Source organism: Carcharodon carcharias, chromosome 11 (genome assembly GCF_017639515.1).
Source record: "Carcharodon carcharias isolate sCarCar2 chromosome 11, sCarCar2.pri, whole genome shotgun sequence".
Lineage (NCBI taxonomy): Eukaryota > Metazoa > Chordata > Chondrichthyes > Lamniformes > Lamnidae > Carcharodon > Carcharodon carcharias.
This window is the reverse complement of record NC_054477.1, coordinates 126,548,303-126,574,109: the sequence shown is the minus strand read 5'-3', so window position 1 is coordinate 126,574,109 and position 25,807 is coordinate 126,548,303. Positions and strand designations below refer to the sequence as shown.

Sequence of the window (25,807 nt, the reverse complement as noted above, 5' to 3'; positions counted from 1 at the left end):
CTGGAGGCAGCTCCTCTGAGGAGGAAGGGAGGGATAGAATAAGGAGGAGGTCAGGAGTGGACAATCAGCCTCCAGGGAAGTCACCTTTGGGAGTACAGGCGCAGGCACAAGGGGCACAAGCCCAAGAGGCTGTCCAAGGTGGAAGGGGCCGCAGAAGACACCACTATCCTGCTGCCAGGTTATACAGGCGGCGAAGCAGCTGCCTCAGTATGACTCAGGTGCAGTGCCGAAGGAGGGTCCGTCTGTCAAGGGAAACAGTCAACTATATCTGTCAGATGATTGGCCCTGAGATCTCCCCTAACTATGTAGGTGGACACCCCATGCCAGCGGCTCTGAAGGTCACAGTGGCCCTCCACCTTTATGCCTCTGGCTCCTTCCAGCGGCTCAGTGGGTGATCTTTGCGGTGTTTCCCAATCAGCTGTCCACACTTGTGTCAAGCTGGTTACAGATGCTCTGTCCTGGCATGCATTGACCTTCATCCACTTCCGCTGCGACCAGGCAACTCAGACACAGTGAGCCAGAAGCTTCACAGCCATTGCTGGCTTCCCCCACGTCCAGGCTACAATAAGCTGCACACATATGGCCATCAAGGCGTCAGCAGGTGAGCCCGGTGCCTTTATCAACAGGAAGGGCTTCCACTCCATGAAGGTGCAGATAGTGTGTGATCACAGGATGCAGATTTTACAAGTTTGTGCAAGGTACCCAGGCAGCTCCCACACGCCTACATTCTCAGACACTCCCAGGTGCCAGGGTCCTTCAGTGCTCCGGCTCAGCTGGATGATTGGCTGCTGGGTGACAAGGGCTATCCCCTCAGAAGGTGGCTCATGACGCCTCTCCGCCATCCAAAAACAGAAGTTGAGCAGCGCTACAATAGGAACCACGCCTTCACAAGGGCTGTGGTGAAGAGAGCCAACGTTTTTCTCAAGATGCGCTTCCGTTGCCTGGACCGCTCAGGGGGTGCACTCCAGTACCCCCAGATCGCGTCTCTGTGATAGCGATAGCATGCTGCGCTCTGCACAATCTTGCACTGGAAACGGGGGACAAAGTGGATGATGAAGACCTTGACGCAGTGGATGCGGCTGCACATGATGAGTCCAGCAGTGGCTCAGAGGATGAGGAAGCACAGGGCAATGATGAGGGGCAGCACGCTGACCCGCTACTACACCAAGGAGGCAGGGACACCTGGGACACTTTAATCCAACCAACCTTCAGCGAGCTCCACATACATGAATCAGCAGGAGCAGCATTGCCTGGCGCTTCCACACGTGGCACTTAGGTGCTACATCTTCCACCTCATCAGCTGCAACTAAGGGCTTAGTACAGAAACATCAATGTCCACTCAAACACTCAGGATATGTCTGTGAAACATACAAATGCAGCACAAAGGAAACACCCTCAGCCATGGTCAGAAAAGTGGACTTTATTCCCACCAAAATAAAGCACAAATGTTGCTCTGACGTACATAATGATATATTCCCTAGTCTAGGGCCAACACAAAACCACCAGTGACAAACCCATGGCGTGCCTAACGTGCCTTATGCTTATGTTGCGTGTGCTACATCTAGCTGCTGCCCCATCGCTCGGAGTGGCTTGTGAGACAGCCTGCTGACTCTGCTGTCCTGTTGGCATCGATGACCTTGGCGACCGTCCTCTGGCCCATGAAGCCTGTGATGTCCCTGCCTGGGAGGGGAGTGGCCAGTTCCAGAACTGGCACCTCCCCAGTTGTCGCAGCCTCAATGGATGCAACGGTCATTGGCAGAGGGACGGAGGAGCTGCTGCCCTAATCTGGAGCAACCGGAGAGGAGCTTGCAGCGATGACAGGCAGCTGCTGTGCCGAAGTGAGGTCACATTGGACCTCCCTGCTCACCGCAGATGGATGGGCACCGAGCGGCGACACTTGGTGCCCAGAACATCTCCCACATTGCGAATGACAACCTGTGGCCATTAGCGCTGTGAGGGCTTGCAGGGCAGAGCATAAACCCATCAGAAGATTCTCAATCCCTCTCCATGAGAGTCACCAATCTCTCAATGGAGGAAGCCTGAAGCTCTGTCCTGAGATTCATGACCTCACTCTTCACTGACACTCTGCCTAGATTCCTCCACCACAGAGACCAACTGAAGCACACCCTCATGCAACCCTGCCAGAAGCTCCCACGCACCCTGACCCTTGTCTTGCAGCTGCTGCATGGCTGGCATCTCCAGAGGCACATCATCACTGCCGGACTCAGCATGTGCCTGGTCCCCTGCAATCCTCCGGCTGTTGGCACCATCGGCACTCTCTGTCCATGCCATCTCCTCCAGCGATTGTGAAGTGCCCTTTCCGCTGTGCCCTGCGACACTAGCCGATGCCATAATCCCCACCGAAGTGTTTGTCGCTGCGCTGGTGCCTGGCTCACTGGAAGGATGTGATGCAAGTTGCAAGTCTTGGCCCTCAGGTGTGGAGGGGGTACTCTGGATATGTTGGTGGTGGCCATGCGGTGGTGATGCTGAAATTAACAACAAGGACAGTGCATCGGTTAGCGTTCAGTCAGTAACACCTCTCATCCCTTCCCCCCCAGCTTCATAAGTCGCTCACCCTTCAAGGACCTAAGGAGACAAACATTGGCGGGGTGGTAAATAGTCAAGAGGAGGCTCAAACATTACACAAGCATACAGACAGGCTGGACAGATGGCTTAAGGAATGCCACATGGAATGTTATGTGGAAAAGTGTTTGGTTAAGCACTTGGGCAAGACAAGGAAGGTACGGGAATCCATGAGTAACGGGAGGACCATGGGAAGTCACGACGATTACAGGGACCTTGCTGGGCAGACCCGTTAAGGTAGCAGAACAGGAACATAGGGCGTTTAACAAGGTCGAAGCCAGACTTGCCTTTATTAGCTGAGGAATAGAATGTAGGAAAAGGGAGGTCATGTTGCAAGTGCAGAACACGCTGTCGAGGCCACAGCTACACTTCTGCGTTCAGTTGTGACCTGCGCTTCATGGGGGGGATGGCATTGGAGTGGAGAGAGTGCAGAGGTTCCTGACCTGGATGCATGCTGGCCTGGAGAGTTGGAGTGATGAGGAAACATTGCAAACACTTGCGACATTTGCCATGGAACACAGGAGATTGACAGGTCACATTATTGACCTTCATACCGTTATGAGGGGCATAGACTGGGTGGACAGAAAGCAACATTTCCCCTTGGCACAGGGATGACTAACACGGTGGCATTTATTTAAGTTGAGTGTCATGAGATTGACAGGTGAGGTGCTTTTGGACAGAGTATTATGGGACACACTGGCTGAAAGGATGGTGGAGGTACAAAGCCTCCCAAGATGTAATAACTCTTTGGATGTGCAGCAGTGATGCCATGGCATGTTAGGCCATGGGGATTGTGGTCACAAATGGGATAAGCCGACTTTGGAAGGTGCTAGAGACGCGCATCCTCAAGGGGCCAAGGGACTTTTGTGTATGACCCACACGCCTGACTGTATCAGTCTGTGAATGAGCAGTGTTGCTGCATTAACGATTGCAGCAATCATCAGTGCTTTGGGTGGTGGGAAGACAGAGTGGATGGGACTGCTGCACCCCAGCCTCCCCGACACCTGCCGACCTGGCCATCTGCCTCCTCTCCAGCTCCATGGCCTGCTTCTCATACGTGATGAGGAGCTGCAGCATGGCGTGCCCACTACCAGTCCACTGCCGCTCCCGCATATTACTCTCAGTTTTTGCCTGCAGAACACAGAAGACCATTTATTGGGGCTCATGTACTCTGCACGCACATGCCACACCCCAAACACAGTTGCCCATCTGAGGCCTCCAGCAGCTCCTGTCCACACTACTGGTGATCAGTCCCCAGAAGATAGTACAGCTGCTCCCAACCCCTTCCCCCAATGGACACCTTGGACGCATTTGGCGTCCATCACTCTGAATAACACACAGGTCTTAGTGCCCAAGGCAAGGAGGGATAACTAGGTGTGGCGCCGAGGTCAGCAGATGGCTCTTGGCCATGACACCTTGAGGTTCCCTTCCACCATCTCATCACCATCAATAAGACATGTGTTGGAGTTCTGAGTATGTGTCTAGCTGCCTCCCCTGCAGGTTGCCCCCAGACTACTCAAATGCAACAAACACCAACATATGCTGCAGGAAGAACCCATTTTCTCCTCAACCACTAAGGCTGATATAAGCATGGTCACTATCTGTCCACCCTGCATGTGCCAAATGCCCAATGCAATAACGACACTAAGATGTGGGGCAGGGGGGGCGGCCTCAAAGGTTAAGGCTACCTGCTGAGTAAAATGGCCAAGGCTGACATGGTAATCACCCTTCCAGAGTGTAGCAAATCATTGAAGCGCTTGCGGCACTGCGTTCCTGTGCACTACCCAGCATCATGAGAGCTAACAGCCTCTGCCACCTCCTGCCACACCTGCTTGGTGACATGGGGGGCCCTCCTCCTCCCATCCTCCAGAAACAAGATAGTTGGACACCTCTTTGAGGAGGACAGCAGGGCAGGCATCTGAGAACCGAGGGGCACAGTGGCTGGCCTACCCTGAAGCCTGCTCCCCTCCTCCTCTGCCCTCATCTCTTCTGGAGCCCAGTCACTGGCCATGGTGAACTGCCTCAAGGAGGCTACCTGGCCGCTCTTTATACAGACAGCTGGTTCCCCATTGGAACCGGGGGTCTGAACACGCCTGCTACCGATTTAATTTTCCCAATGAACACGGGAGTCAGGACCCCGCTTGGGTCTTAATTGGCCTGCCCATGCAAAATGGCGGTGCGGCCCGTTTCAGTGGCAGCAATCAGCCACCCGCCGTTGCTGAGTCAGTCGGGCCCGGCCGCCCGTCAAACACAAAATCCTGCCCTATGTGTAGTGTTGAATTTCCCAATGCCTTGTGAATTTGCTGAATTTTTCACTTGTGAACTGAAGGCCTTTGTCATCCATCCCAATGTCTGGAATGCCGTACTGACTGAAGTGTGCTTTTAGCCATTCTACTATTTCTCCTGTCATCGTTGAGGTCAGCTGGTCTAACTCCCAGCAGTCAGAATAATAGTCTACAATGACAAGATAATCAGTTCTTGCTATAGTGCTGAGGTCGACTCCCAGCTTCATCCATGGTCTGTCTGGGATGTCATGCGTCATCAATGGCTCTCTAGCTTATTTAGCTTGGTACTCATTACAAGCGCCGCACTGGCTTATGTGATGTCTAATTTCATTGCTCATGTTTGGCCAGTAGAGCACTTCTCTTGCATTTCTCAGACCCGATTCAATACCTTGATAGATTGCATGGATGTGCTTCAGTATCTCTCCTCTCATCTCCTTAGATTCTATTTCCTTTGTACAAAATGCCATCTCAGTTTGTCAATTCATCTTGGTAATTCCAATATTCACTTGTGACTACAGGTGTGTCCTTGGTGCTCTTACGCCATCCTTTCATCATTACTTCTTGTAGCACTTGAAGAGTTGCATCTTGTTGGGTAGTTCCCTTGATTTGAGCAAGGTGTTTGTCTGTCAAATTAATTGTCTCTGCTGGGTTTATGACTTCCAGATCTTGTCTAGCTGCTGCTTCACATTGAATCTGGAAGATTTCACATCTGTTGTAGCATCCTCAACTTTTTTCATGGGGAGTGCTTCTCTCGACAGCATGTCTGCAATGTACATCTGTGTCCCTTGCTTATATGTAATGTCCAGATGATATCTCTCTAAATGAAGTAACATTCTTTGCAGATGCTTTGGAACAGATAGTAGTGGCTTGAGAAAATTGCTTTGAGTGGCTTGTGGTCAGACTCCGTGACTTTGTCTCTCCCAAGCAGGTATTGATGAAAATTCTCACAAGCAAAAACAATAGCCAGGGCACTCGTTCTCAATCTGAGTATAGCGCTATTACATTTGTATGAATGGTCTGGATGCAAATGTAATTGGTTGTCCTTGCTGCATTAGGGTTGTTCCAAGACCTGTCTCACTGGCATCATACTACAAAGTGACTCCTTCATTGACGTCATAGTACTTCAGCACTGGTGTTGTCACCACTAGTTGTTTGATTGCGACTCTTATTATCCACTCTGGGTTGTTAATTAAATCTGTTGCCAACTTGTAGTTTTGCCATTGCAAGTGAGAAAACCGCCAGTTCTTCCACATATCACCTTTCATTTCTACCAGAGAAGGGAGGGGAATGTTCATAGCTGTGTTCACTCACCCAGCAGCTTTCAGTTTGTGCTCGCTTTTTCTTGTCCTTTTTTTTTAGCAACTTTTAGCAGATTTGAACATTTCTGTGTGCATTACTGAGCTGTAGCTTCTCTGCAGCATTTTCAGATTTTCAAAATTCTATTTTAAATCCCACTTCTGACACCATGTTTTGTGTTCAAAGGCTGCAATGCATTCTCATTGTCTTTTCAGTGAGAGTTCTTTATTGAACTGATCTAAAATAGCAGCCTGCAGAAGTGAGTGCCTCATGGCAGAGGTCACCTGACTACAGCAAGCCAGATTGGATATTTAGCATTGTTGCATTTCAAAACTCAAACAGACACTCTTTGGTTCAACATGCCAATAGATTGCTGGAACAGCTGACTGGCACAGGCTGAATGAATCATGACTGCTGCCAGGATTGTAGGCATTGACCAGCATGATGTGATGAGCATAGTCACACATCCAACTGTACATGAAGTGAATGCTACATTTTATGGTTTTTGGAAAGTCATGTCTGTGTAATTGTTGGCCCACTGCACCATGAGAAAGTGAGATGTTTGCTATGTCTCCGTTCCATCCTGAGAGGCTCTGTTTATGAAAAAATTCAGGGCCACAGTCACCTCAAGGGCCACTCTTGTCTGAGGTTGCATGTCTAGTTCCAGGAGGTGGTACAGCTCTGTGACCGCTTCCATGGTGAATTGTATTCACCAAACACACTGCTTTTTGCAGGTGCATGTAGGAGAAATGCTCCCAAAAGACCCTAGGCCGTAAGGCCTCCTGTTGAGAGTCCTCCTCCCCCTCTCTTTGTGAGCAACTTGGGTCAGCTTGATATGCTGTTGTGAGAAAACTGAGTCTGCAGTGACATTATTTCCATTTAATGCTAAGCAGGGCCTTCAAACCTCCTAGCTCAGGTGATATTTAGTTAGACTTTGTCCTGTATGTTAATATTGTGCAGTTCATTGTATCTTTCAACGGAACAATTAAATTGTTAACCCAAACAAGAAGCAAAAGAAGCACACAAAAACTCAAAAACAATTATCCCATAGAAACAGGATATTTTCTTCCTTTTTCACATATTTTTAAAAATATCCTTTCCAATAATTAATCTAAACCACCGCCCCCCCCCCCCCACCCCACAAAAGTGTTGATTTATTCAGAAAACATTATTAACTAAGCATGACCTGTCATACATCCAAATTAGCTGAGGCTAACACAGGTGCGTTTGTAATCTTTTTTTACTAGTTTAATAACCAACCATCCCGTTTGTGAGAAAAGAGAACAACTTACGTCAAGATTGCTTTTTAAACAGGCACTTAGCAAACAAGAATTCAGTACATGTGCAACATGGCTAATGTCCGATTACAGATTCTAGGTTTCATATTTGGTATAGGTGGTCTTGGTTTTGTGCTTGTTGCTACAATGTCTAAAGAATGGAAAATAACAAGCAGAGCAACTTCAGTGATCACTGCTACTTGGGTTTTCCAAGGCCTTTGGACAAACTGTACTGGAAATACTCTTGGATCTGTTCAATGCCGAGATCACCTCACTCTGTTCAAGTTGGCGGGTAAGGTTTGTTTAGAACTTCACTGGTTTTTCTCAGGTATTATTCACAATTCATCACTCCATTTTAACACTATCTAAAAAAACAATGGAGGTAATGACATTAAAACCCAGTTTGTATAGCATAAAAATGTTAATCTAGGTAATACTGGGAATATTAATTAGATTTAGTTCCCTACTGATATGAACAAAAATAGCCAGTGAAATGAGTTTTGATTTCAACTGTTAACCTCTGTATTTTAATTGCATTAACCCATCCATTAAAATAGTGGACAGAGTGACAAAGTTTGTGTTTGACTAATATTGACATTTAATTTCTATGTTTAAAACTTTTCCAATACAATAAACAGATTTTAGGGGCCACAATGTGGGATGAGGGAAGGGACAAAAGCAAAATATGGAGGAGATTAGTTAATATTTCTGAGATGTTTTGCACATAGACCAGCACAAGATGCACAGATTTTTGTGGATGTTCAAAGGAAATAGGCCCAAATCTTCTGGTCTCCAGATTGTTGGAGATGGCGGTACGGTGGAAAATGCGCATGGGACCCTGTGGAAGTTCTGGTGTGCGGGTGTACGTGGGAATGGCCCAGGAAGGTTAAACTTCCGTTGGACTGATTCCCTGATGCCTGGGACTCTGCTTAAACATCTCCGACTCTGAACTACAGTTAGAGACTTGGGACAGATATGCGCGACTTACCTTGATAGTTACCCAGGAAACATTAGACAGCCAAAAAAACCTGGTCGAACAACAACTGACCACCCCATTACAACCCCCGCTCCCCAGCCCTGATGATCCGACACCCACCCAGTCACTGAAAAGCTTAGGGACCTTTAAACACTTACCTGAAGATAAGGCGGTGGCATAGTGGTATTGTTGCTGGATTAAACCAGGGTAATGCTCTGGGGTTTGGGATTTGAATCCCACCATGGCAGATGGTGAAATTTGAATTCAATAAAGATCTGGAATTAAAAGTTTAATGATGACCTTGAAACCATTGTCAATTGTTGTAAAAACCTGTCTGGTTCACTAATGTATTTTTGGGTAGGAAATTATGCTGTCCTTACCTGGTCTGGCCTATATATGACTCCAGACCCACAACAAAGAGGTTGGATCTTAACTGCCCTTTGAAATTGCCAGCAAGCCACTGTAAAGAACCTATTTTTTTTATTTTTCTTGGACTGTGGCTTTAAAATTGGACTGTGGCTTCAAAAAACTATCATGGCTGCAGTTGAAAGACATGTTCCCTGGAGCAGGATGAGGAATATCTACAATGTTGCTATCCTGGAGCATAGGGTACCTTAAGAGAACAGGATGATGCCGGAAAGGGGTTCTGGACTAAGGGGATCTGCCTGATGACAGCATTTTAATCGGCTCCTGACCAGGTGACTAGAGTTTTGTGTGGTAACCGTGCAGGCAGAACAGCTCCTAGCCTTCAAAGAGGGAAGACCTGAAACCTCTCTCTCCTGTGTTTGTAAGATTACAGCAATTCTAGCTATCCCTCACATCATTAAGCTGCTCTCTCTGAAAACCCCTGTCAAGAGGAAAAGAGAAAAGATCAGCAGGAGAGACACTGAAAAGCAAGTTTTTCAACCAGTGAACCACAGACTGAAGGTGCTGGGAGACCACCTTGTGTCATCAACAACAAACTGCAAGGAATTTGGAAGACATCAATCAAAATCAACTCATCCTTAAAATCCATGTTCTGTATGTGTGTGTGTGTGTGTGTGTATATAGGGGTTTAAAAAGGGGTGGAGTTTAAGTTATAGAGTTAAAGGTTAGCAGTTCATATTTCTTTCTTTTGCCACTAGTTAAAGACAATTTGTTCCATAAACAATTATTCACTTATTAAGTTTACAAACCTGGTTTTCTTATTCTGTTAACTTAAATTAAATAGCTAGGTAAATGGAGCAATCTGGTGATTTGGTCAAACTTTTCACATTTGTTGCGGCTCAGGGAACAGTGGGGCTTGATATTACAGTGCACCATCTGCTGTGAGTCGTGACAGCCACTCAGTTGTATCAATCAATTCACAAAGAAATCTAAAAGGAATGGAACCAGATGGACCACCTGACATTGACCTAGGCACTGGAAACGACAATGGAAATCTCAGCCCTGTTGATCCTGCAAAGTCCTCCTTACTAACACCTGGGGGCTTGTGGCAAAATTGGGACAGCTGTCTCACAGACTAGTCAAACAATAGCCTGACAGTCATACTCACAGAAACATACTTTACGGACAATGTCCCAGATAGTACCATCACCATCCCTGGGTATGTTCTGTCCCACTGGCAGGACAGGCCCAGCAGAGGTGGCAGCATAATGGTATACAGTCGGGAGCGAGTTGTGTTGGTAGTCCTTAACATCGACTCCGGACCCCATGAGGTCTCATGGCATCAGGTCAAAAATGGGCAAGGAAATCTCCTGCTGATTACCATGTACTGCAAAGACCCCCCACCCCTTCAGCTGATGAACCAGTACTCATCCTCCTTATCATTTGGAGGAAGCACTGAAGGTGACAAGGATGCAGAATGTACTCTGGGTGGGGGAATTCAATGTCCATCTCCAAGAGTGGCTCGGTAGCACACCATTGACTGACCTGGCTGAGTCCGAAAGGACATAGCTGCCAGACTGGGTCTGCAGCAGGTTGTGAGGGAACCAAAAGGAGGGAAAAACATACTTGACCCCATCCTCACCAATCTGCCTGCTGCAGGTGTATCTGTCCATGACAGTATCGGTAGGAATGACCACTGCACAGTCCTTTGAGACAAAGTCCCGTCTTCACATTGAGGATATCCTCCATCATATTGTGTGGCACTACCTCTGTGCAAAATGGGATAGCTTTTGAACAGATCTAGCAAACTCAAGACTGGGCAACCATGAGGCCCTTGTGGGCCATCAGCAGCAGTAGAATCGTACTCAGCCACAATCTGTAACCTCATGGCCTGGCATATCCCCCACTCTATCATTACCAACAAGCCAGGGGATCAACCCTGTTTCAATAAGAGTGCAGGACGGTATGCCAGGAACAGCAGCAGGCGTACCTGGTGAAGTTATGACACAGCACTGCTTGCGTGTCAAACAGCATGACCAGCAAGTGATAGAAAGAGCTAAGCGATTCCACAACCAATAGATCAGACCGAAGATCTGCAGTCCTGCCATACCCAGTCATGAATGGTGGTGGATAATTAAAAGGCTCCATAAATATCCCCATCCTTAATGATGGTAGAGCCTATTACATCAATGCAAAAGATAAGGCTGAAGCATTTGTAACAATCTTCAGCCAGAAGTGCTGAGTGAGTGATCCAAGTTGGGCTCCTCCGGAGGTCCCCAGTACCACAGATGCCAGTCTTCAGCCAATTCGATTCACTCCACTTGATATCTAGAAATGGCTGAAGACTATGGGACTTGACAAACATTCCGGCAATAATAATGAAGACTCCTGCTCCAGAATGTTCCAGTACAGCTACAACACTGGCAACGTGGAAAATTGCCCAGGTATGTCCTGTACAAAAAAAGCAGGACAAATCCAAGCCAGCCAATTGCTGCTGCATCAGTCTACTGTCTATCATCAGTAAAGTAATGGAACAGATCATCAAGTGACACTTGCTTAGCAATAACCTGCTCCCTCTTGCTCCGTTTGGGTTCTGCCAGGGCCACTCAGCTCCTTACCTCATTATAGCATTGGTTCAAACATGGACAAAAGAGCTGAACTCTAGAGGTGAGGTGAGAATGACTGCTTTTGACATCAAGGCAGCATTTGACTGTGTGTGGCATGACGGCGCCCTAACTGGAGTCAATGGGAAACAGGAGTAAACTCTCCACTGTTTGGAGTCATACCTAGCACAAAAGAATATGGTTGTTGAAGAAAGTACTCCCTCCAATCCAGCAACTACCACATAGGCCAGTTGAAGAGGAGAAGTTACAATCCCCGATCAGACAGTGACCACAGAGACTCAGGCTTCCTTTAACCGGTTTTATTCAAGCATATGCAAGGGAGCCGCAATCATTCCTAAGAATGAAGACCCAACTCCCAGATTGATTACATTTCCTTACTTTTGTACTTTTTCTTATCATAATACATTTGAGTACATTTGAACACATCCAATCAGTAACCGACACACCAGTCTCAAGCTAACTCTATCCTATTGAGTACATAAATATGTGATTTTGCTAACCAATTATTCTAAAGGCTGTATGCATAATTATATTATCCAATCAAAATTAAAACATGTACGCAAAGACCTTGGTTCTCACAACTCAAGACTGTTTGTGTTTCATCAAAGTCCCTTCTTTGTCCATTGTATCTCTTCCCATATCTAAGCTAAAACCATCTGCCCGTTCCCTATGTGAGAGGAGAGTACACCTATTCTAATTTATGTCTTTTCTTGTGTCTTCAGCCTGACTCTCAAGGCTGTGCAATGTTCATCTGGTAATCGTCACCTCTTAATATGCTTAGCAGCCATGTCTGTCTGGAGATTTTAAGTGTTCTTCAGTAAATTCTTACAGTGTTCTCTTTTAGCATTTTTAATTTTCCCCAAGCTGGCCACAACTTAAGTTGAGAATTCCTCTTGTGGTCCTTTGGGTGGCCAGTCGTCCAGACCGCCAGAGGAATCCTAAATCACCTGGTTATATAAACTAACTTTCCCTTCTCCTATCTTCTTCCTTGGAGTATGCATAGGTCAGGGAACTTATACGCACCTTTGATTTGTTACTGTCTGTGCCTGCAGAGTCTCTTTCCAGGTTTTATGTTGGTAGCAGCAGAGTCCGATAACACATAAGAGCATAATTCCTGTAACTATCGTCATACCCATTCTAACAATTTCCCACCAATTCATCAATCTTCTGGCCGTAACATAAGAAGTAGCTGATTGGGCTAACCTCCTGGCCAATTGGGTGGCTAATTCCATTTGCATGCTCCCCCTCGCGATTTGCTCTCTAGAAGCTTTTACACATGATTGAGCTATTCTTGTGGCTTCCTGCATGGCTAGATGTGCTATTCTGACAGGAGTTTGATCAGTGAATAATGTGTCATCCCACAGATCCTGTGGTTCTGCCTGGCGAATGGAAGTCTCATATAGTAAATGAATCGGCCACCTGTAGACAGAAACTCGAGTTGCTAGCACAAAGTAAGTCCCCATAAAGGAACTCGGCCTCGCAAGTCATGAAGCACCATTGAGTTGAGGATACCTGAATCGCCTTAAATGCTTCTTCAATGTCAGATTTTACCCCATCAATTAGATCTCGTGCTAGCATATCGCATGCCCTCCCTGTGGCTTGTGATTCGGCTGTGTCTATTATCCTGTCTGCAGTTTACCTAAGGATCCGTAGCAGACCTTTTCCTTGTAGCTCCATGGATGTCAGGGCATATTCTGTCCCGCGCTCACTGTAGTGCAACTCCCGGGCAGTCTCAGCAGCCACCCAGGAGGCATAATCGTTTAAGTCATAGATCTGACCTGAAATAAGCATGGAATCGGCACTCCCAAATAACCCTAAGATATCGCCTAGTATACTTCTTTTTAACCTAGCCTGTGCTTTTGCTCTAATTTCCTGGGACAATTCAAAATTTATAGTCTTTAACTACCTTTACCAGTTAGTTTCTAGCCCATCTTATGGAATTATGGTGTCTGTGACAAGTGGTATGCGATACTGACAATAGTCCCGAGATATTATACGTTGCTTCCAGGGAGACCATAGTTACATCATGTAGTAGCGGTTTCGACTTTCCTATCCTAACTATCCCATCAGTGGGGGGACTTACTACATCTGGACATTGATATCCACATGTCATCAAAGAGAAACATCGTGTATCATAACAATTACAGAATCACACAGTACAGAAGAGGCCCTTCGGCCCATCGAGTCTGTACTGACACGTGAGAAACACCTGACCTACCTACCTAATCCCATTTACCGGCATTTGGCCCATAGCCTTGAATGTTATGATGTGCCAAGTGCTTATCCAGGTACTTTTTAAAGGATGTGAGGCAACCTGCCCCCACCACCCTCCCAGGCAGTGCATTCCAAACCGTCACCACTCTCTGGGTAAACAGTTTTTCCTCACATTCCCCCTAACCCTCCTGCCTCTCACCTTGAACTTGTGTCCCCTCATGACTGACCCTTCAACTAAGGGGAACAGCTGCTCCCTATCCAACCTGTCCATGCCCCTCATAATCTTCTACACCTCGATCAAGTCACCCCTCAGTCTTCTCTGCTCCAACAAAAACAGCCCAAGTCCATCCAACCTCTCTTCATAACTTAGATGTTTCATCCCAGGTAACATCCTGGAGAATCTCCTCTGCACCCCCTCCAGTGCAATCACATCCTTCCTATAATGTGGCGACCAGAACTGCACATAGTACTCCAGCTGTGGCCTCACCAAGGTTCTGTACAACTTCAACATGACCTCCCTACTTTTGTAACCTATGCCTTGATTGATAAAGGCAAGTATCCCATTTGCCTTTTTCACCACCCCACTAACATGCTCTCCGCCTTCAGAGATCTATGGACATGCACGCCAAGGTCCCTTTGTTCCTCAGAACTTCCTAGTGTCATGCCATTCATTGAATACTTCCTTGTCAAATTACTCTTTCCAAAGTGTATCACTTCACACTTTTCAGGGTTAAATTCCATCTGCCACTTATCTGCACATTTGACCATCCCATCTATATCTTCCTGTAGCGCAAGACACTCAACCTCACCGGCCAATCTTTGTGTCATCTGCAAACTTACTAATCCTACCCCCATACAGTCATCTATGTCGTTTATATAAATAACAAATAATAGAAGACCGAGCACAGATACCTTTGGTACATCACTGGACACTGGCTTTCAGTCACTAAAGCATCCTTCTGTCATCACCTTCTGTCTAAGTCAATTTGAATTATCAATTACCCTCTATCCCATCTTTATAAGTCTCCCATGTGGGACCTTGTCAAAGGCTTTGCTGAAATCCATATAAACTACATCAACTGCACTACCCTCATCTACACATCTGGTCACCTCCTCAAAAAATTCAATCAAATTTGTTAGGCATGACCTCCCTCTGACAAAGCCACGCTTCTATCCCTGATCAAACCTTGCCTCTCCAAGTGGAGATATAATCTCTCCTTCAGAATTTTCTCCAATAGTTTCCCTACCACTGACATGAGACTCACTGGTGACTGAATCATGCCTATCTATTACATATTTACTTGTTTCTTGACAATATTGCCCCTCAAGTCCCAGTTCCCAAACAAAAGGAGGTGGATCTGTCCATCTGGTGATCACATTAATCTCTTGATACATCCAAGCTCTTGTTAATGAAAAACTGGTAGGGCAGTACATTCTACACCCCCCATACCACCATCCCAATCCAGTTCTATTGTCATAAATCCCAATTATCTTTACCCCACCACTCGTGTCTATGCTTATGCTTAGTGAGGTGTTTCTGGGTGTGTATTTCCCATTGGGGTTTTTCCTCAAAAGTGCATTCGTTAGTTCATCATTTTCCTTACCCTTGAGTAAGTACCACCATCCCGTGAAGTTCCCGTTGTTACACTCGAGTGGTGTTAGCTGGACTGGTTGCCCTGGTGGTTTTAAATGTAAAGTACTCTTACAACTTTTTGTGTGATCACACGTGGGGGTCCTGTTCCCAACTGTTTGTTTGATGTGTCCATGTAGTGACTTGATCCGTAATCCAGGTGTTGGGCTTTCTTATCCATTCCAAATGCCTCCGTGGGGAAGTAACATGTTCTGCCCAGGGTGAAGGCAGGTGCCATCATTGACTTTGACCATTGGTACTTCCTATGCCAGCACTGACACGCCCATAGCCAGGATCACAGACCTGTGGAAACATTAACATTGGCTCCCGTTGTCCGCATTACTGCTTGGTGATTCATCATATATCTTTAACTGTGTGTAATGCCTCCATTTATTTACCATTTCCATATCTACAAGTGCGCACGTATCACCTGTCATAATTACCTCATATGGTCCATGCCACCTGGGGCAAACCCTGCTCGCTCAAGGCTCATCCTGACCATCACCTTATTCCCCACTTGGGGGGGTCCGTTGTTGCTCTTTGGATTTACCTGTTTCCATATCCTTAGTCATCTGTCGGTCTCTAACTTCCTCTCTTAACTCATGTAATTGCTTACTTAATTCCTTTACATTGTCCCATATTCTTCCTTTCAGTGGCCCTACACCTCCTCCTCCTACTATAATGCCTTCAGGTAATTGCATGACCCTTCCTGTTATCAATTCAATGGGGTGAACCTGGTAGTCCTATTTGGTATAGCTCTAAGGTGCACCAGAATGCTGGACAATACAGTGGCCCAGCTGTTCCCTGTCTCCTGAATTGCTTCGGCTACAGATGTTTTTAAAGTTCAGTTCATCCTTTCCACCATCCCTGAACTCTGGGGGTGGTAAGGAATGTGGAATTTCTGTTTAATTTCCATAAGTTTACACATTTCTTTAATGACTCTCCCTGTGAAATGAGTCACCTGATCTGAATCCATCTGGGTAGGCACCTCACTCCTCCCAGTTTACTATCTCCTGCTGCTGTCTCATGTCGGACATCAATTCCTTAAACTGGCTACACAACTCTACAATGTAGCTTCTTATCCTATATTTCAACGGCTCACTATCTTCACATCCAGTGGCAGTTCTCTCTGAGAGCCACTTAATTCTGCCTGTCAGCATGGTGTTAATCCTGTGGTCTTACCCTTTGTTGCTCGCAGGCACATTAATATAGTCAGTAATACATCTATTTAGCCTTTTCACAGCTTTCCCTTTACCTGTATCCATCTTGTGGTAAATCGTTAAGTATTATTTCTCCTTACCCTTCAATTGCCTCAACTACAGATTCCACATAGTTTAACCTCTAAGGTTTTTTTTTCTCCTGACCACGATTATCCTAAGATTCTCTTGAGGTCAGTTTCTCTATTGTCTTGATTGTTTAAAATGTTTCCTTACTCTTTAGGCCATATTAACTATTCCATGTCAATGGGGATCTCTGTCTCTGGATCTTTGCTTATCTTCCCCTGTGCAGTTCCAATGTCTCAGTTGATGGCCAGATTATCAAATTCAGTTCCCTTAAAACAGTTTGTACATTCTGGTGTCCTCTTTCCCTAAATCTTTCTTCTACCCTTAATCCTTTCCTCATACCATTTTACACATGCAATAGCTACCATCTTATCTTGTTCAGGTTGTCTGGAGAGACTTTACAGTCCAATAAAGTATTCTCATAACAGTTTTAAAACAGAAATTAGGCATTGACATGTTTTGCTTCCTTATCTTCTTCTCAAACAACATCTTATTGCCTCAGAAGTAACCCATTAAATTATGTCTGACTTTTTTTTAAGCATTATCCCAGATTCATTAACTCAGCCAGAAATTGGATTTGTGCTAAACTTTGTCAAGGTCTTGAGCTTAACTTCACATTTTGGGAACAGACTTACAAATACAAAAGCTTGCAGCATTTGAATTAGTGCCAATTGTTGTCAAAAACCCTTTAAAATGAAAATTCCCTTTTGAGAACTTTATCAAGAACCAAACCTCAAATTTTTAAACTTTGTAAGAACTGTAATTTACACTATTAAAACTAAAACAACCTCTTTTTCATGTGTAATGATTTGTATCCAGATTAGAAGTCCCATATGTTTATTAACACATTCTTTATCTTTGGATAGCATTCTTGTTATTCAAAAGTAACCTGTTAAATTACACTGCACTTTACATCTCAAGATTGTCCCAAATTCAAATTACAGTGCTGTTGGAATGTAGATTTCCTTTAATACTTCAAAAGAAACCCCTTTTTATCCATTGGAACCACCTAGACCATGTATTTATGTCTTTTGGTTTTCCTAGAAACCTTCTGAATTTCAGGTAATTTTTTTTCCTCAGAATTTTAGAATACCAACTCCTATGTATCAATCCCAATCAGCTTGGAAGCTGGTGATGAGGATTATTCCTTACTAGTCTTCAAGGGGGTGGTACAAAGGTTGGTTCATCTCAAACAAAGACAAACCCTGTTTATCTTTACAATACCTTCAAATTGTGATTTTTGCCAGAAATCTCAACTCAAACCTTATACGCAAAACTTTGGAATGTTTGAGTATACTTTTCCTTTAATCTAATATGGGGCTTTCGACTCTAAAGTGCTGAACTACACACACAAATGATAATTTAGGGATGAAAACACATTAAAGCTCACGTACAAAGGCTTCCTTGCACACAAACAAACAAATATATAAAGGTATGTATTTATATTCCTATAATATTGAATTTAACCCTAAACGAAAGCTTCAAGCAGCAGTGGGGGGTGGGGTGCAATAAAGGAATCTTGGAGGTTCCACATATAGAGACAATCAAACTGACTGAAGCTCATATTTTCTCTGTTGCTGGCATGTCACTGCTCACTAACGCCCCTAGGGGTAACCCCTTTCTCTCTCTCTCTCTCTATCTCTTCAGCACAAACAGCTCTTTAAACTTATTTCTTTTAAGTTACAAAAATTCAGTAGGGGAATTTTCAGGTCCCCTGCTGCTGCGACTGGCGCAACTCGACCAAGTTTAGTTTGTTGCAGATACAGCCTCAAAATGAGTACTGTAGCTTTGTCAGTTTTATCGCTAATCTGAGATTTCCACCACTCCTTGGAGCGTAACAGTGGGTCGCTTGGCTGCCACCCTTGTTGTTTCATTTTGCTGATCAGCTTTTATGCATCTTGGCAAGGTAAAGGGACATGGTTCCTTCACCTCCCCATTCTGCAACGTACTCGAGTTTGGTCTTCACACACACACACGCTAAATGGTCACAAACACACACTGAAACAGGGAACCACAGTTCCCCCGAGATCTGCGTCTCCTGGGACTCCACCGCCCCACAATAAAACAGGACTCCACCGCCCCACAATAAAACAGGACTCCACCGCCCCATAATAAAACAGGACTCCACCGCCCCACAATAAAACAGGACTCCACCGCCCCACAATAAAACAGGACTCCACCACCCCACAATAAAACAGGACTCCACCGCCCCACAATAAAACAGGACTCCACCGCCCCACAATAAAACAGAACTCCAGTGCCCCACAATAAAACAGGACTCCACCGCGCCATAATAAAACAGGACTCCACCGGCCCACACAATGAAACAGGACGCAACTACCCCACAATAAAACAGGACTCAACTACCCCACAATAAAACAGGACTCCACCGCCCCACAAAAAAACAGGACTCAACTACCCACATTAAAACAGGACTCAACTACCCCACATTAAAACAGGACTCCACCGCCCCACAATAAAACAGGACTCAACTACCCACAATAAAACAGGACTCCACCGCCCCACAATAAACAAGACTCCACCGCCCCACAATAAAACAGGATTCAACCGCGCCACAATAAAACAGGACTCCACCGCCCCAAAATAAAACAGGACTCCACCGCCCCACAATAAAACAGGACTCCACCGCCCCAAAATAAAACAGGACTCCACCGCCCCACAATAAAACAGGACTCCACCGCCCAACAATAAAACAGGACTCCACCGCCCCACAATAAAACAGGACTCCACCGCCCCACAATAAAACAGGACTCCACCGCCCCACAATAAAACAGGACTCCACCGCCCCACAATAAAACAGGACTCCACCGCCCCACAATAAAACAGGACTCCACCGCCCCACAATAAAACAGGACTCCACCGCCCCACAATAAAACAGGACTCCACCGCCCCACAATAAAACAGGACTCCACCGCCCCACAATAAAACAGGACTCCACCGCCCCACAATAAAACAGGACGCAACTAACCCACAATAAAACAGGACTCCACTGCCCCACAATAAAACAGGACTCCACCGCCCCACAATAAAACAGGACTCCACCGCCCCACAATAAAACAGGACTCCACCGCCCCACAATAAAACAGGACTCCACCGCCCCACAATAAAACAGGACTCCACCGCCCCACAATAAAACAGGACTCCACCGCCCCACAATAAAACAGGACTCCACCGCCCCACAATAAAACAGGACTCCACCGCCCCACAATAAAACAGGACTCCACCGCCCCACAATAAACAGGACTCCACCGCCCCACAATAAAACAGGACTCCACCGCCCCAAAATAAAACAGGACTCCACCGCCCCACAATAAAACAGGACTCCACCGCCCCACAATAAAACAGGACGCAACTACCCCACAATAAAACAGGACTCCACCGCCCCACAATAAAACAGGACTCAACCGTCCCACAATAAAACAGGGGCCCACAGTTCCCCCACCTGTCCACCTGAGTCTCTCTGGCCAAAACGTTCAGATTCGCCCTATTAGACCTCCATTCTAGTCTGACGCAAACAACCAGAGAGTATCTTTCAACATGAAAATACACACCAGATCATCGTTCCGCCTTCACAGAGGTCCCGGTGAATCCTGCCAACCACGCCAATTGAAGAAGGCATCCCTCCAATCCAGCAACTACCACATAGGCCAGTTGAAGAGGAAAAGTTACATTCCCCGAACACACAGTGACCACAGAGACTCAGGATTCCTTTAATCGGTTTTATTCAAGCATATGCAAGGGAGCCGCAATCATTCCTAAGAATGAAGTCCCAGCTCCCAGATTGATTACATTTCCTTACTTTTGTACTTTTTCTTATCATAATACATTTGAGTACATTTAAACACATCCAATCGGTAACCGACACACTAGTCTCAAGCTAACTCTATCCTATTGAGTACATAAACATGTGATTTTGCTAACCAATTATTCTAAAGGCTGTACGCATAATTATATTATCCAAGCAAAATTAAAACACATGCGCAAAGGTCTTGGTTCTCACAACTCAAGACTGTTTATGTTTCATCAAAGTCCCTTCTTTGCCCATTGTATGTCTTCCCATATCTAAGCTAAAACCATCTGCCCGTTCCCTATGTGACAGGGGAGTACACCTATTCTAATTTATGTCCTTTTTTGTGTTTTCGGCCTGACTCTCAAGGCTGTGCAATGTTCATCTGGTAATTGTCAACTCTTAATATGCTTAGCAGCCATATCTGTCTGGAGATTTTAAGTGTTCTTCAGTAAATTCTTACAGTGTCCTCTTTTAGCATTTCTAATTTTCCCCTAACAGTTGTGGTTTTTGGAAGTCAATCATCTCAGTTCCAGGACATCACTGCAGGAGTTCCTCAGGTTAGTGTCCTAAGCCCAGCCATCTTCAGCTGTTTCATTAATGAGCTTCCTTCCATTATAAGAAGTGGAGGTGTTTGCTGATGTTTGCACAATGTTGAGCACTATTCGCGACTCCTCAGATACTGAAGCAGACCATGTCCTAATGCAGCAAGACCTGGACAATATCTAGGCTTGGGCTGACAAGTGGCAAGTAACATTCATGTCACACAAGTTCCAGACAATGGCCACCTTGAACAAGAAAAAAATCTAACCATCATCCCTTGGCATTCACTGGCTTTATCATCATTGAATTCGCCACTATCAACATCCTGGGGGTTACCACTGTTCAGAAACTGAACTGGACAAGCCATATAAATACTGTGGCTACAAAAGCAGGTCAAAGGCTAGGAATCCTGTGGTAAATTACTCACCTCCTGACTGCCCAAAGCCTGTCCACCGTCTACAAGGCACAAGTCAGGAGTGTGATGGAATACTCTCCACTTGCCACGATGAGTGCAGCTTCAATAACACTCAAAGAGCCTGAATCCATCCAGGCTGAAGCAGCCCGCTTGACTGCAGCCCATCCATAAACATTCACTCCCTCCACTACTGATGCATAGGAGCAGCAGTGTGTACTATCTACAAGATGCACTGCAGGAACTCACCAAGCCTCTTAGACAGCACCTTCCAAAACCCATGACCAGAACCACCTAGAAGGACAAGGACAGCAGGCACATGAGAATACCACCACCACCTAGAAGTTCCCCTCCAAGTCACTCTCCATCCTGACTTGGAAATATATAGCCGGTCATTCACTATCACTGGGTCAAAATCCTGGAAATCCCTCCCTAATAGCACTGTGGGTGTACCTACAACACAGTGGCTGCAGCGGTTCAAGAAGGCAGCTCACCACCACCTTCTCAAGGGCAATAAATGCTGGCCTAGCCAGCAACACCCACATCCCATGAATGAATAAAAAAAGCACTTACCTGAATATGGCAGCTGATGTCATGAAAAGGAGGTGTGTCTTCTGCGCTGCTTTTCTTTGCTGCTCTCTCTGTGGATTCCTGCACCGAGGGATTTGTTCTGGTTCTTGGAACACCAATTTGGCCTTTTAAAAGTATCCAGGTAAGTGGACAGTTTTCAGTCTGATAAGAGGTTCCAACTCTGACCAGAAGATTTAGGCCATAATTTATATTTGATATTTTAGTAATAATTTGTACTTATTATGTTTACATAAAAACCAGTATATGTGAGCTCCCCAATGACTTAGAACATAAGAACATAAAAAATATGAGGAGTAAATCATATGGCCCACCGATCCTGTTCTGCCATTAAATACAATCATGGTTGATCTTGATCTTCAACTCCACTTTCCTCCTGCTCCCCATACCCCTTGATTACCTGGGACACCAAAAATCTGTCTATCCCAGCCTTACATGTATCCAGTGATGGAGCATCCACAACTCTCACTCTTTGAGTGAGGAAATTTCTTATCTCAGTCCTAAATGATCACTCATCAACAAGTGATTGGGGAAGGGTTTGTAGGATGCCTGACTGCTCCGGAACAGAATGGAGTTCAAGTCACAAAGATTGGCTGGGTGGTGAACAGTGAGGTTGAGTGTCTTGAGCTGCAGGAAGATATAGACGGGATGGTCAAATGCGCAGATAAGTGACAGATGGAATTGAACCCTGAAAAGTGTGAGGTGATACACTTTGGAAAGAGTAATTTGACAAGGAAGTATTCAATGAACGGCATGACACTAGGAAGTTCTGAGGAACAAATGGACCTTGGTGTGTGTGTCCATAGATCTCTGAAGGCAGACGGGCACATTAGTGGGGTGGTGAAAAAGGCATATGGGACACTTGCCTTTATCAATCGAGGCATAGATTACAAAAGTAGGGAGGTCATGTTGGAGTTGTATAGAACCTTGGTGAGGCCACAGCTGGAGTACTGTGTGCAGTTCTGGTCGCCACATTATAGGAAGGATGTGATTACACTGGAGGGTGTGCAGAGGAGATTCACCAGGATGTTACCTGCGATGAAACATTTAAGTTATGAAGAGAGGTTGGATAGACTTGGGTTGTTTTTGTTGGAGCAGAGAAGACTGAGGGGCGACCTGATCGAGGTGTACAAGATTATAAGGGGCATGGACAGGGTGGATAGGGAGCAGCTATTCCCGTTAGTTGAAGGGTCAGTCATGAGGGGACACAAGTTCAAGGTGAGGGGCAGAAGGTTTAGAGCGGATGTGAGGAAAAACTTTTTTACCCAGAGGGTGGTGATGGTCTGGAATGTACTGCCTGGGAGGGTGGTGGAGGCGGATGCCTCACATCCTTTAAGAAGTACCTGGATGAGCACTTGGCACATCCTAACATTCAAGGCTATGGGCCAAGTGCTGGTAAATGGGATTAGGTAGGTAGTCAGGTGTTTCTCATGTGTCGGTGCAGACTCAATGGGCCAAAGGGCCTCATCTGCACTGTGATTCTGTAATTCTGGGTTAAGTGACCAATGTCAACATGGTGCTCACCATTCCTGTGCGCAACAGGTCGTAGAAGTGCTTGCAACACTGGACCCAGGTGTGCTGCACCATGTCGCAGGAGCTCACCACCTCCGCCACCTCCCCCCAGGCACATTTGGTCATGTGGTGGGTCCTCCTCGTCCCGTTCTGGGATACCAGGACCTCCCGCCATGCTGCCACCTCCTTGAGGAGGGCAGCAAGGCAATCATCGGAAAAACGAGGGGCACAGTGTCCCCCCGCCCTACCCTCCTGTCTGGCCTGCTCACCAGCAGGGCTCTGGGAAGCCCTTCCATTGGCCATAATTCGCAGCCTTTGACAGGCTGCAGCAACTTTTTAAAGCAAGCCGCCGAGTCGCCATTGGACCCGGTGGTCATTGTACATTCGCCACTGCCCACCCACTCCCGTTGTCCTCGGGAGCCCCGATTCACACTGGAGGGGCCTTAATTGGGCAAATTGTGAACACATTCCCACTTCTTTACCTATGACTGATTCTTCCTGTTTTACCTGTACAGAAACCAATGGTTTTTCCTGTGCCTGAACCTCAGGACCCACTATACTTTTAATTCCAGAACTTTTCTGCACCCTAATAATTCCAACAGATTTTCCCTGCAATTTCCAACACGCTGACTTCATGTGTCCAACTTTATTGCAATGAAAACACCTCAATTTTCAACTGTAACTTCTACCCTCAGCACCTCCCTTTTTTATTCTGAGAAAAAACTTGCTGCAAATTTCCTTCTTCTTCCCTGACTACCCACCTTCCTTTCACCTTCCCACTTTCTATCCTTCTCTGATTTAAAAGGGTGACGAGAAAAGGTTTAGCTTTATGAACTAACTCATAATCATCAGCCATCTCTGCTGCTTATCTTACCGTTTCAGCCCTCTGTTCCTCCATATGAATTCTCGCTACCGAAGGAATTGAATCTTTAACTTCTTCCAAAAGAATTACCTCTCTAACAGCTGCATATATTGTCTCTATCTTTAATGCCCGTATCCACTGGTCAAAATTACTTTGTTTTACTCTCAATATAAGTTTGCCCAGGCTGTTTTCTCTCTCAGCTTCCCATCCCCCTGCCAATCTAGCTTAAACCCTCCCTAACAGCAGTGGCAAATCTCCCTGCGAGGATGTTAGTCCCAGTCCTGCTAAGGTGCCACCCGTCTATCTTGTACAGGTCCCACCTGCCCCAGAACAGGTCCCAATGCCTCAGAAATCTGATGTCCTCCTACACCAATTCTCCAACCATGTGTTCAATTTCTCACTCCTCCTATTCCTATGCTTATTAGCGTGTGGCACTGGGAGTAACCCTGAGATTATTGCTTTTGAGATCCTGCTTTTTAATTTCTTTCCTAACTCCCTAAAATCTGCTTTCAGGATCTCATCCCGCTTCGTACCTATGTCGTAGGTATCAATATGACCTCTGACTGTTCACCCTCCCCCAGAATAATGTCCTGCAGCTGCTGTATGATGTCCTTGACCCTGGCACCAGGGAAGCAACACACCTGGAGTCACTTCTAGAGCTGAAGAAATGCCTGTCTGTTCTCCTAACTAATGAATCCCCTATCGCTATTGCTCTCCCACTCTTCTTTCTCACCTCCTGTACAGCTTAGCCAGCCATGGTGCCACAGAATTGGCTCTTGCTGCACTCCTCTGCCGGCTAAGGAGAATATCACAGCTGTACGACAGGAGGACACCGCAGAGGGCTCATTTACCGAGGCAATATGGGTAGAGCTCCAGAATAGGAAGGATGCAGTCACACTGTTGGGGGTTTACTATAGGCCTCCCAATTGCCGGCAGGAGATTGAGGAACATTTATGTAGGCAGATTTTGGAAAGATGTAAAAGCAATAGGGTTGTTGTGGGGGGTGATTTTAACTTTCCCTATATTGACTGGGAATCACTTATCATTAGGGGATTGGATGGTGCAGAATTTGTAAGGTGCATTCAGAAGGGCTTCCTGAGACAATATGTAGACAGCCCAACTCGGGAAGGGGCAATACTGGACCTGGTATTAGGGAATGAACCCAGCCAGGTAGTCAAAGTTTCAGTAGGGGAGCATTTTGGGAAAAGTGACCATAATTCAGTAGGTTTCAAGGTACTGGTGGATAAGGATAACAGGAGTCCTCGGGTTAAGGTGCTTAACTGGGTGAAGGCTAATTATAACAATATTAGGCATGAACTGAGGAATCTAGACTAGAGGCGGATGTTTGAGGGCAAATCAACAACTAACATGTGGGAGGCTTTCAAACGTCAGTTGGTAAGAATTCAGGACCGGCATGTTCCTGCTAGGATGAAGGATAAGTATGGCAAGTTTTGGGAACCTTAGATAACAAAGGATATTGTGAGATTAGTCAAAAAGAAAAGGGAAGCATTCATAAGGCCTAGAAGGCTGGTAACAGATGAAGCCCAT

General features: G+C 45.9%; 1 protein-coding gene across 1 annotated transcript in view; it reads left to right on the top strand.

The window, feature by feature from the left end:
• The first annotated feature begins 7,513 nt into the window (after positions 1-7,513).
• LOC121284271 (claudin-10-like) overlaps positions 7,514-25,807 on the top strand; it is an 86,786-nt gene continuing 68,492 nt past the window's right edge. Inside the window, exon 1 of the mRNA XM_041199617.1 lies at positions 7,514-7,733. Within this exon, the coding sequence (XP_041055551.1) occupies positions 7,514-7,733 (220 nt within the window). The remainder of the gene's footprint in view (positions 7,734-25,807) is intronic.